Source organism: Cinclus cinclus, chromosome 7 (genome assembly GCF_963662255.1).
Source record: "Cinclus cinclus chromosome 7, bCinCin1.1, whole genome shotgun sequence".
NCBI classification, from domain to species: Eukaryota; Metazoa; Chordata; class Aves; order Passeriformes; family Cinclidae; genus Cinclus; species Cinclus cinclus.
This window is the reverse complement of record NC_085052.1, coordinates 2,715,270-2,728,302: the sequence shown is the minus strand read 5'-3', so window position 1 is coordinate 2,728,302 and position 13,033 is coordinate 2,715,270. Positions and strand designations below refer to the sequence as shown.

General features: G+C 42.9%; 1 protein-coding gene across 1 annotated transcript in view; it reads right to left on the bottom strand.

Moving 5' to 3' along the window:
- Nucleotides 1–13,033, bottom strand: part of ADAM12 (ADAM metallopeptidase domain 12) — a 170,263-nt gene that overhangs the window by 146,177 nt on the left and 11,053 nt on the right. The window contains exon 2 of the mRNA XM_062496601.1: nucleotides 7,974–8,107. Coding sequence (XP_062352585.1) covers nucleotides 7,974–8,107 — 134 coding nt within the window. The remainder of the gene's footprint in view (nucleotides 1–7,973; nucleotides 8,108–13,033) is intronic.

Below are 13,033 nucleotides of genomic sequence, written 5' to 3'. Positions count from 1 at the left end.
AATCCAGCACTGAAATTCATACCTTACACTCGCAAGATCTGCTGCAAGAGACGTGAAATAGCCAAGTATAAGCTAAATTAATTCAATATGAAAATGCCTCAGTACAAGCACTTTACAAACCCAGCAAAAAGCAGGAACTGAGGTTTAGATTTTAATCCCACATTACAGCGTCGCTAACATGAACTGCATCATTAAAATAAAAATATTTTCCCCTCCGTTTTATCGCAGAACGCACAATCTGTTTGTTCGTGGGGTTGTTGTTGTTGTTTTAAGTGCCAGCCTGAAAACCCAAGTTAAAGTGGATTGCTTCAGCCCCATCAGCTTTTGAAGGATTGCTGGAGCTCGGATCTGAGACACTACCTCATAGCTGGTGGGTCCCAACCAAACCCTCTGCAGAGCCCCTGGCCACAAGGGCTAGTACTGGGAGGCAGAACTCCCCACCATGATATCACTGGTGATCTCCCCTGGCCAAGTATGACAGAATTCCTCCAGCAGCTCAGTGGGATACAAGCTCATGCACAGGAATTTCACCCTATGGAAGGCTGCAAACCCCGTGGAGAGCAGGAGGTGGCTGGTGGATTGTTCATACAAAGCTCTCCATTTTCTGTTCATTAAAACACCCAGCACTTCCAATAATACCCGAGTATAAATCCTCACACAAAGCTTTGCAAACTTAGCATGCTCTATCACTTAGGCTAAAAATGAAATGGACACTTTTCTGGGATGAATCCCAGTTGTTTAACACTTCCCAGTATGCCCAAGCGACTCAGGCAGGAAATGAATCCTCAAGTATCTAGCTGGAACCAGGGCACTGATTCAGTGCAGACAGAGAAAAGAATTTTCCTCACTCAATCACCAACACGCAGTTTTTATTGGTGGTCCCAGCTCCAGGAATTTCTCAGCCCTGGAGCTGCTGTGTGAGCTCCAGCAAGTCCCTGGAACCAGGACACACCTACCAACATTTCTAAAAAATGGCATGAATTAAATAATCGAATGGATCAGCTGGTTAAACGAGGGTGGATGGGAGGAAGGGAGCATGCTTTCCTCCTCTTGGACCTGGAAAGGTGAGAGGGGTGGCTTTGAGCTGCTTTGGCTCACTGGGACACAGAAAATCCCTGACTGCCAGAGGAGGTGCCACGCTCCCTTCCCTGATTGTGTCCATGCAAAACTTCTGCTTCCAAATTAAACAAACACAGAAGAGTTATTAACTAATAGAGCATAGTTGCACTAATTACTCCTCAGAGTGGCCCTACAAGGCAGGAGTAAGGGTATAAGGAAAAGCAAAAGAACTATCACATTGTTTACCAGGCTCTTAAATTAATGACTTCCAGGTTATTAATTAAAGGCTCAAGGAGAGGATCTCCCAGGGAAGGCTGTGGAGGATTTGTGCTGTTCCTCTGCCTGTGCCAAGCTGCATTCCCAGCTGATGACACAGCTTGTGCAGAGAGCACAGCTCTGCCTCTTATAGTCGATGCTCATGAGTCATAAAAAATATGGAGAGCACTATAAATTCTGGTTATGCCTCTCTCTCTCAAGATATGTAAAACACCCATGTAAAAGAGCTATGAAAGCTGTCCTCAGCCTTCAAAGCCTTGTTTAAGCAGCACTGTATGATTCCCCTTAATACAATTGTCTGGAAGTCTAAACTTTAGTAATTATTTCGAATGAAAAGGAACAGCAGGAGGCTCAGTTGAAGGGAATATAAACAATTATCACTTGCACGAAGGCTATGCCAGTTATGAAATAAACTTGAATGGGTTTCCTCTTGAAAACACTGAGCTCTAAATTAATTATCTGACAGAGTGAGCCCCTCAGCTGTGAATCAAACCCTGTGAGAGTCACGCAGGAGGTGCAGCAAAAAGGGGAAATGGGAGCCAGCACAAAGACCTGCCCTGGCAGGGTGGGCAGGGCTGGCACAGGGTGGAATTCCCAGAGCAGCTGTGGATTCCCTGGATCCCTGGCAGTGCCCAAGGCCAGGTTGGACATTGGGGATGGAGCACCTGGGACAGGGGGAGGTGTCCCTGCCCATGGCAGAGAACAAGATAAGCTTTGAGGTCCCTTCCAACCCATTCCAGGATTCTGTGAGTGTGTGATTTCTACTGAAATAAGCTCCTAATAAAACTGGAACTGGTGTGGAGACCAAAACTCTGGATAAGACCCTGGCTATGACTGCCTTTGCCCCTTCTGCTAGTTTGCAGCTCCCAATGTGTTCTTGGATCTCCAGCATTATTACAGTGGCTTTTTAACAAATTTTAAGTTATTTCCTCTTTCAGCCAAAGGTATTTTGTCTCAATGGCAAAAAAATCCCTATTTTAGTAGGTGTTGAACTAGGGCCTTAGAGTGAAGGCATAAAATAAATGCAAAAAGTGAAAAGCATCATTGTAATACCCAATAGATGGGATAAATCTGGAGAATCATAGAGATAACCAACAACTGTCTGAGCTGATGATACTTGTATGGATAGCAGAGAATTTCACACTGAGATTCACATAATCAGTGCCCAGAAATCCACACAAATAATCAAGATTCTGATGTTTTCTCCTGAGCACGATCCATGGCACAATACTTAGGCATGGGGCAGGCAGGGATGCAAAAGCTGCTTCTTCAGGAGCAAAGGGAGATGCAGTGCATGCTAAGCAGCAGGAAATGGTAATCCTCTGCCACTTCACACGCACAGTCTTAGAGCTGTGACAAGTGTACACTTAAAAACCAAAAGAAATATGGTCTAAATATATATTTTATAGCTGGCTTTCATCTTTATCTTCACATTTCATTGCTAGAGTTTATATTCAAAGCATGACAACACCAAGAAAGAAAAAAAAAAGAGTGTTGCTACAAGAAAAGGAACTCTGCCTTCTCATCTTTCTTTCTCCTTTTTTTTTATAAACCCTTCTTTAAGATTTCAATTTGCAATCCTGATTTATTCCAGCCTGAGCAAAGGAAGGAAACAGATTCACACAAGCTCAGAGTCTGGCCTGGAAAACTTCAGCTTGGCAAAATAGTGTTACTGTTCCCTGAATCCACTGCCTCCTCCCCAAATGGGAGAAGAATTTCTGATTTACTTGAATTTAGAAGTCACTGGTGTTGGGAGTGAGAGCTGGAAATGTCCTGCAGGTCTTGCCATCCTCTCTGCCCACCATGGGCACCCTTCTTTTCCTCTCTTTGTCTCTAACTCCATACAACCCAAATCTCTTGGGGTTGAACAAGAGGTCTCACTCTCTGCAAGGTGGGGGACAGGTGAGTTCGCCAATCTATTTATATATAAAATACATATATATTTATATATCCAATCTATTATCTATAGAAAATATATAATATTTATATAAAATATTTATATGTTTTATAGATTTATATTTTATATGTATATATATATATATATATTTTTTTTAATATATTGAGGTCAGTGACATTATTTTAAAAGAGTCCTGTGAGGCACACAGTGATCCAGGTGGATTAAGGGTCTAACCAAGTGACAGTGTGGATTATGTGCAGCTACTTTCCCACAGTTAATTATTTTAAAGAAGTCACACAGCAAAATTTGGTCATTGATTTACACATCTCCCAGATTTAACATCAAAAAATCAAATTCTCACTTAGAAATTCCACCATTTGAAAGCAACCTGGCCTGGCAACTTGCAAACTCAAATCAAGTCCAAGCATCTCAGGGCTTTTCAGCTTCTCATATGGTTTTTTAGGAACCACACTCAGCTCCAGGCTGCAGGTCCTCAAATACCTGCCCAGGTTCAGCTGCACTCCCATTTATTGTTATGAATAGCAGCTGTATCCTGACTGGAGCACCCACAGGTTAATATTGCACTTGGACAGGTACAGAGATCAGCATTACAAAAGAAGATCCATATGCATCAAAATGTGCAAAATACGCCCCAGTAAGAAAAGCAGCACCTAACTTGCCCACGTGCTTTCAGAAAGTTGAGAGGATTCAGTCTTTCCAAGCACTTGGTCCTGATTCTTTCTGAATCCTTGCAGGTGCCAGCAGTGGTGTTACAAGAGGGGAGAAAACCCCACACCTGAGCTCTCTGTGTTTACCTGCATAGCTGATCACATCAAACCCTCACAAAATACTGCCCATTTCTCAGGAACTTAATGCACTTTGCAATCTGGACCAAACCCTGGCTCCAAAGCCAGCTCCACTAATCTGTGTCCCTCTGGGAACACGAGTGTCAGCCCAGGGCGATGCCACACTGGGATCCCCCCAGCATTCCACCTTTTCCATGCCAGGCAGCATTTCCCCACTGTGATGACCTTTAAAGCATAGAACTGGAGCCAAAACCCCCCTTAATGCCCACGTGAAACATTTCCTGGCTGGCTCTTGTCTCCCCAAGAGCAGGGATGTGCTGCAGGCTCTGGAATAGCACCGCTGATATTACCTGACCCAGAGCTCCTGTGCTGCAGGGATCTGGCACACACCAAGCCCTCTGTGTCCCTAACAGGGTGTGAGGATAAAAGCTGAAGCCAAACAGATGGTCCTCGAGAAATCTTCCCTAAAGTGTGCTGTGTACTAAAACATCACTTACCCAAACTCTCATCAAACTTGGCTTGATTTGTGAATTGCGAGCCAAGCTTGGAAGAAAAATATTCAGCTGGAAATATGAGGGGTGGGGGGGAAAGAGGCTTTTTGCTGCACTGAAATAACACAAAATGAAACTATTTCGTTCGAATACTTAGAAATATTTAAGAAAAATAGAACCCAACACTGGTGTGTTTAAAGCAAGCACCGAGGTGGGGGGTGGCCATCAACACAGAATGCAAAGTGCTGAGCAAATGAAAAAAGAGAAGTGGAAGGACAACTGCAGCTCTAATGTATAATGACCTATCAACACATGCTGTAATGCACACAACATTTCAGGGAAGGAGGAAGTCACATCTGCAGGGAATATGGGCAGCTATTGTTTGAAGCACAGGGTGATGTTGCACAACCCTTCAGGGGCTCGATCCCTCTGCCCCATGGCCACAAATGCAGCATTTTCTCCTCAGCAGCACCAACTGGACACTCGAAATAGCAGCCACTAATTTTATCAGCCTGCTCAGCATTGGCAACTGAATATTATATCCAGTTAATAAAAGAATTTTACTTGGTATTTTCCTAGAGTAAAATATTCCCACTGAAAATGTTACATTTTCTAGATTGAAAGATGCCAGGAGAAATGTTATCAAGCCCAACCAAACAAACAGCACCACAGTTGTAAAAACATTGAGGTACTTCCATAGTAGCTTCTCTTAAGTATCTATATTTTGTATTTTAATTGTTCTTCCCTATCCAAGATGCTGATAGGACAAGGGGAAAGGCCCCAAGTTGTGCTCAGGCTGGATATTAGGAAAAAAATTATCACTGAAAGAATGGACAAGAATTTTATCAGGCTTCCCCAGGGCAGTGTTGGAGTCTCCATCCCTGGAAGTCTTATAGAAATGACTGGATGTGGCACTCAGTGCTGTGGTTTAATTGATAAAGTGGTGCCCAGAGGTTGGATTCCATGACTTTGGGGGTATTTTCCAGCCTAAAGGATTCCATGATTCTACAAAAAGTGCTGGCGTCAGCATTCCTTTTTAACAGGAAAAAAGTAACAACATTTCTGAAATTATGCCACCATGAAATCCTGGCCTTGGTTTCATAAGAAACCAAGGAAACCCCAAATTCTTTAAATATAATTTAATGTCATGTCTGAATTTAAAACTGGGGTTTGCTTCTCACTAATGTAAACTTTCATAGGAAGCACCTAAATCATGGGATGTCGTTGAAAAAGCACATCCCAAGTGTATTAAAGTAAAATCTGGTTAGAGGTAAGCACATTTTCTTTTTTTTTTTCCTCAGTAAATGGAATTTTCTCACTGCTGCTGAGCAGTTTAGTGTGTTTGTGCCATCAGACAGTGTGAATTATCTCACATTTTTTGCACAGTGTAGTCGGCCCTCAATGAGAAAATCATTAGCTTAATAATCATTCCTGACAGATTCCAAGTGAGAGATTCCAACAGATACTGCAGCGACTCCTGGGGTAAATAAAAGGACATTTTTATCTCTGAGATGGGAGAGAAGGCTGCACTAAATGATGAGTGTGCTTTCCCAGGGACTAATTGTTAAGCAGGAGTATTTACAGTTGAAGGATTGGGGAATGGGGCCATCATTGCCAGGCAATTATCTGTACACAAATAACTTTAATCCCTTGGCATTTTTATAGCCACTCCATTATTTATTTTACCATATATCCTATTGCAATACCATTCCCCTCTTACAAGTACGTACTTTTTTTGACTTCTTATACAATTAAAATAAAACAGAGGAACACTTTGAAACTAGTTGAGGAACAATAGATCCCATTTAGCCATCAAATACAGCAGTACTTAACTTTTGTGCTTTTGATCAATATTTATGTGACAAGCTATTCATTACTCTTCTCCTCTACCAGTGAAGCTGTTGTTCTTCCCACAGCCTGATGTGCATTTTTGTGTATTTAAGTTTCCATGGAAAAGAAGTATTCAAAGGAGGAGGGGGGGAAAAAAAAAGTGCTGATACAGCACGTGGATCTTTCTACCAAGCCACAAATCTTTTCTAGCGTTCATCTTAAACTGAAAGTAATTCTGGGAAACAAATGAATGATATAAATCACATTATCATTACTCACAGAAAGATACTTGGTTGTAACTCTCAGAGAGCTCCAGTGAGTAGCTAAAAGGCCTCTCTCTATATGGAGAATGCCTGTTTCTAATTAAATGATCTAAAAATAGAAGTGCACATACATCTAGGACCAAGCCATCTGTGTTATCTCTCCAAGATAAGCCATTCTACACCCACTCTGATATCCCTTTCATCACTGCACACGTTCAGAACTGGGCCTGGCCCTTCTCTCCTATTTAGGTAGGGACAGAGGAAAAGAAGGAAAAATTTTAATCCAGACAAGCTTTTTTTGAAAGTCAGAGCCCTTGTTTGGAAATATCTTTTCACACCTACTTGTGTCAATCAGCAATGTGATCCAGAGCCATGTCCTGCATCAGTGGCAGTAGTCAAGCAGGATTTCTCCACGGAACACTTTCCCAATCCAAGGAAAGCTGCTTCTAATTGGCTCTCTAGGCTTTTTGCATTGTTTTTGTGGGTTTTGCTTGGTTTTTTTCCCTCCCTTTTTTTTTTTTTTAAGACTATTAAAAAACTTTACTTTTCCCCCTCCACATTCAGATATTGAAAAGAATGAGATAAAGTGAGCTGGAATCAAGCTGGACCCAAGTTAAAAGGTTGTGTAAGAGGTTCCCATCATATGTTTGATGATAACAAACACCAAACTGCCTTCCTACTTCAGGAAGGAGACAAAACCCAGCCCTTTTTTTTTTTTTTTCCCTAAAAGCAGTTTCCTATATTGTTCACAAATGTCTGAGAGGAAAAAAGGAGGAAAGCTTATCAGGATTTGTTAAAAGGGGGAAACAATCTCAGAGCCAGGGTCAGCTCCTTGCCTTGGTAGGAAAAGGAAATGCAGAATGTGAAGGGAGAGTCACCCCTCTCTCCCAGCACTGCACAGGGGATGCACTTTGGGGGTCTCCCATGGAATAATTAAATTCGGATAATGCCTCAGGCTACAGCCAGCACAGCAACATTATTTACACTGGTTCCTAAATTTCTTGCTGTCAGACTGTATTTATTGAAATAAATCTGTTTGGTGTGCTTGCCCCTCCCTCAGTTTTGGTTTTGCTGTTGCATGATAGAATCTCAAGCAATGAAATTATGATTATTTCACTTTAAACATTCACTTCTGCCATCAGAAAAATAATGCATCTCTGCAGGAAAAGGGTATTCATTTCAACCAAAAACCTTATCCATTTCTTAAATTAAATAAGCAACTGTTACATGTGGCAACAACAATATAAAAACACTCTTATAACCTACAGGATGAAAGTATATTGAATTCTCCCTAGAGCCTTTAAATTGTTACACACCTCAGAGTAAGCATATAGGAAAAATGAAGACTAACCTTTGAAGAAATGCCATTCACTAGTCTCCACTGTTCTCCATTCAAAAGGAAAGGAACTGTTATCTCATAATCTTTGGATTGGTCCTTTGACATCTGCAGCTTTGAGGACTCCACTTTGCTGCCCGCATTCTCACCTAAGGACAGAGAGAAGCACTTCAGGTTAGCTGGGAAGAGCATCTGACAAGGTGAACCTTGTTATTTAAGGGACTTGGCAGCATATTTGAAAAGGAAATAATTCAGGAAAATGATTAAACATTAAACTCGTAATGCCAGTGTCAAAAGCTACACAAATTCCAGAGAGAACCTGTGAAATCTGAGGGCTTCAGGGGGAAGAGTTGGAAGGGATCAGATGGGGGCCAGCAGAAGACAGAGGCTGCACAATTAGGAGTAGAGATATCAGGATGCAAGGATACCATCACGGAGGATGCACAGTCTCATTAGTGGGGAAAAAAGGGTCAGGAAGAAAAAGAGAATATAAACTCACTGAAATAACACTCTACTCCTACACAGGCAGATGACTTCAATTCATACCACCAGGTCAAAAAGCTGTTTGCAAGCAGCATTTATCAAGTGTTTTTCCTCTCCCTAAACATATTAATGGCATTGTGCCTGTCAAGGCAGAGCCCTAAAACCAATATCAGATGACAAGACCTAGAAAAATAACTGAGAATAAATCAAAGAGAAGACAGGGATGGCTTCCAGGTGCCACAGGATAGTCAAAATTCTGGTGGGGTTTGCCACACTCTCTGTGCTCACCTAAGGCTCTCAGAGGATGGAGAATCATATTCTGAGCAGAATTACCCCCATTTAGTCACTGTTAGAATTACCTTTAAAACATCTGTGCTGTCATTATGGCTAAGCCAATGTGAGCAGAAATAAAGTCTGGTACTTTTCAGCCTGCTTTTAAAAATACACAAAAAAACCCTGAAAAACCCCGACAACTCCAAAAAAATAACCCTTCACAAGTTGAAAAGATAAAATAAATTGGAGAGAGGGAAGTTGCTTGTTATACTGAGTTCTTACACCCTTTTGATGCAGCTCAAGTGACAGAGGGCTGGGAGGACACAGAGTCAGCCCTTAGGAGAGATGATCCAAACCTGGCCCAAGATTTGGTTCTGGCCTGGGGAGGCACAGGAGACACAGTCTCATCAGCCTGCGAGGGTCTAGACAGAACCTCCAACCCTTCATTCTCATTATCAGGGAGCTCCCTGCTCAGAACAGGAATTTATAAAGCATATCTCAGCAAAATGAGAGGAGTTTGGCTCCAGCCCTGCTCTCCTTTCTCCTTGGCCCACTAGAGCAATCTCAACCACACAAATTAAACTACTCAGACCCTTCTATTATTTTGTAGGGTTTACATTCTGAAGGTGTCATGAGATCTAAGTTTTCAGAAGCCCTTGGAGGATCCTTTTCCTCCCATGGATGCATTCCACAGCTTCCACGTGCTCTGACACCATGGAGCTGCCAAGGGGACATCAGGAAACATCAAAGTCTCTCTGATTCTCCTCCCTGTGCCTTTCCTGATCATTCTGCAAAGCATGACCTTCACAACATTACCCAAAACAGCAGAAACAAAAAAACGGGAGGGGATCAGCATTTGTGCACAGATGTGTTATTCCCTAAATAGACAGCCTGGTCTGGAGGAGCAGCAGCTATAAAAATACAATGGGAAAAGGGAGGAAAAACCACACAAAGTGTGGTTCAATTCTGCCACTCCTACTTCTCTTCCATCCCAGGGAAATGATGCTCGTGGTGCACAACAAAGCAAGGTTACAACGAGCAAATTTAATCTTCCACACATGCTTATTTATCTGCTGAAAAAGCTCATTGTGCAGAAGTGTTGATAGTCTGGAGACAGACATCACGACAGGTTTATAGGCAGCAGTTATATCTTTATTGGAAAAGATAATTTATTTGGGGCGGGGGGAACAAAGCAGATGAGCTTCAGGGTTTGCAAACTCTTCTGAAGGCACAGCATTTATAAAAAACGAGATCAATTTCTGTCTAGTTGCTTTCCCTGAGCCAGATACTTGGCTACTTATCTGAATGTTTTTATTTAAATTATTGGGTGTGATAAAAATCACAGCTTCCTGCAGAAGGCAGAGGAAGCACTGCAGCCCAATTTTGGGCCTCGTTCTGGAGAGAATTTGGGCACATGCATTGTGCACTTGCTTAACTCCCAGCTGCCCTCAGTGTGATATAAGCATAGCGTGGTGTCTTTTGTATATCAAACAATGTTTTTCTCAAGAAATTTCATTATATTTATGGACTGGATCTATTCTACAAAATAAAGAAACTGGTATAGCTTATAAATAAACTCTAACACAGTCTTTAAACAATTTTTTTTAAAAGTATGGGAAGATAAGGTAAATCCTTTAAATATGTTTCTGCAGCCTGATTGCAAAGCTTGGAAGAACACGGGGCAGAAAATAAGGAATCATAGCAGGGAAGAGCAACACACATTTATCTTTAAGAGAAATCTGAAACTCCACTGAGCAGTGGGACACAGACATGGGGAGAGGAATATTCTAAATTAAGAGGAAAAAAAGCCTACAGAAAATGTAATGTGAGAGTCAGGCCAAAAAAAAAAAAATAAATAAAGCAGGAATGGTGCAGGAAACTTGGGAAAAATGGGATAAAACCAGGTAGGTACAAAGGTGGAACAGTTCCTGGCAACTTTGGAGAACCTTCGACCCTCACCTCAGCTGGAGTCACCAAGGAATTTATCCCAGTCATGGATACTTCACCCAGCCCCTTGCACAACACCTGAACAAAACACATTGCCAGCTTTCTTCTGTGGCTCTGGGACATCATCTCTGAGCACAAGCAGAGAGCTCCCAAAGAGCATCCCAGGGGCACCAGGACAGGAGCACTGGGACACCGGCACTGCGGAAGGGTTTCCATCACCCCAAACACCTCCCCAGGCTCCCAGAGCTGCAGTTCCTCATGCACACAGACGTGCTGCCATTCCTCTCTGCCACTCTGCACCTCCCTTCCCCATTTTCAGGAGGATTTCTTTGAAGCTGAACCATTAGAGTTGTTTGTGTTCCATTAATAATGAGGCCTCTTCTCTACAGGGAGCCTTGGTACTACAGCAGAATAAATAGTGCAATAATTGAAATCAGAGAATTGAAATTTTGGTAATGTGTCATGAGAGGAGAAGAAAATCAGGCCATCTGCAGTACCAGAAAGTTATATTAGACCCAGGCTTCCCATCTTTTGTGTCACATGCACCTACTTATTCACCTACTTATTTTCCATTTCAGTGAAATTCTGTCCAGCTCTTCCTGACGCAAACTCATCTCCCACTTTTTCACATGAAAAACTTCACAGTTGTGTCTGTTTTCTATTTTCAGCCTGCACTGAAGGTAATGCTTTTGATCCACAAGCAGCCCACGAGCTGATGCAGTGCCCTTCATTCTTTATTTCCCCCCAGTAATATAAAAGCTACTTTGTACAAATAGTGAGATGAGTGGATGTTACCTGTCAGTGACTTTTGTGTGGCTTAAATATTTTTCATCTGCCATGTACTTCTACAACTTTTCTGCTTTGCACAGTATCATACAAGGGCTTGTTGGCAAAGAAGTTAAGAATGGTTTTCATCTTTTTGCTTTCTATTTCAGTTCCTCCAAGCTCTGTGCAAAATAAACTCTGAGCATGTGATGTGACATCTTTGCTCAGTGGCCACTGCATCCTGAAAAAACCCAGACGCTCTCCAGATTTGCATTAACTTAAAATTAATAAGCTTTTAGTGAGGCAGGGCAATTTGTTTGTCCTCATGACAAACAAAGAGGTGAATGCACCCGATGCTGAGTAGCTCTGGATAAAATGGGATTAAGTGCAAGGAAAATAGAATATGCACCACTAAATGCACACCCCAACCCTCCTGCCAGTGCTGGTTGTGCCTCCAGAGCAGGACAGGAGTCAGAGCTGGGCTGGTTTATAAACAGCATCCATCTCTTACACACAGAGTTACAGAAAAAAATTCAACTGTGATGCTGAGCTTCCTTCCCACTGTGGATGGGCCTGTTCTTGTCCCACACAATAACAGGGATACACAGAATAATGTGGTTCAGAGAATCCCACGTTGGTCTGGCTGGGAAGGGACTGTCAAATCATCCCATCCCACCCCTGCCATGGCAGGGACACCTCCCACTGTCCCAGGTGCTCCAGCCCTAATGGCCATCCTGGCCTTGGGCACTGCCAGGGATCCAGGGGAACCACAGCTGCTCTGGGCACCCTCTGTCCTAGGGCTTCAGCACCCTCACAGCCAAGAATTCCTTCCCAGTATCTCACGTAAATCCATCCACTTTCAGCTTAAAGCCATTCCCTGGGTCCTGTCCCTCCATCCCTTGTCCCCAGCTCTCCTGGAGCCCCTGCAGGCTCTGGAAGGGGCTTTGAGCTCTCCCTGGAGCCTTCTTCAACCTGAAGAGCCCCAGGTGTCCCAGCCTGTCCTCACAGGAGAGAGGCTCCAGCACTCCATCAGACACGAGGTACTCAAGGACTTAGCCCCAGAGCCTCACAAAAACCTGGCCAAGGTCGCAGTGATGATGTGGGATGTCCATTTCCATCCCAGACTGGAGCTCTGTCTCCTCACACTGTTCCCAAACACTCCTCATGTCTCCCCTTGCACTTACGAAAATTACACAAGTGAGGGAATAAAAAAAGATTAAATTAAATTATCCTTGTGTTACCTTTCCTACTATAAACTGCCTCAAAATTTTAAGTCCTGTCCTCAGCCTGTCCTCATTCTTCTCTGCAGCAAAACACTCAAAGCACTGGAATAATCTTTGGATTGAAAAGAATAATGGAGCAGAGTCATCTTTTTGCCAACTGAAATCAGCCAAGGACAGGCAATGCCCTGGAAGTCAGGAAGGACATCCTTTACCCATTTTCCTCCATTTTCTTCAGCTTCCTCAGTTTAGCTCTCAGTTTGTGGGGCCCATGACCCAGAAGGGCCATTCCTGGCTGTGGAGGAAGGGATTTACAGCTGGCTGCATCCAGCACTGGCTCAACCATTGGCACTGGGCTTGTGGCCAGTTCCTGAGGTATCCCAGAGC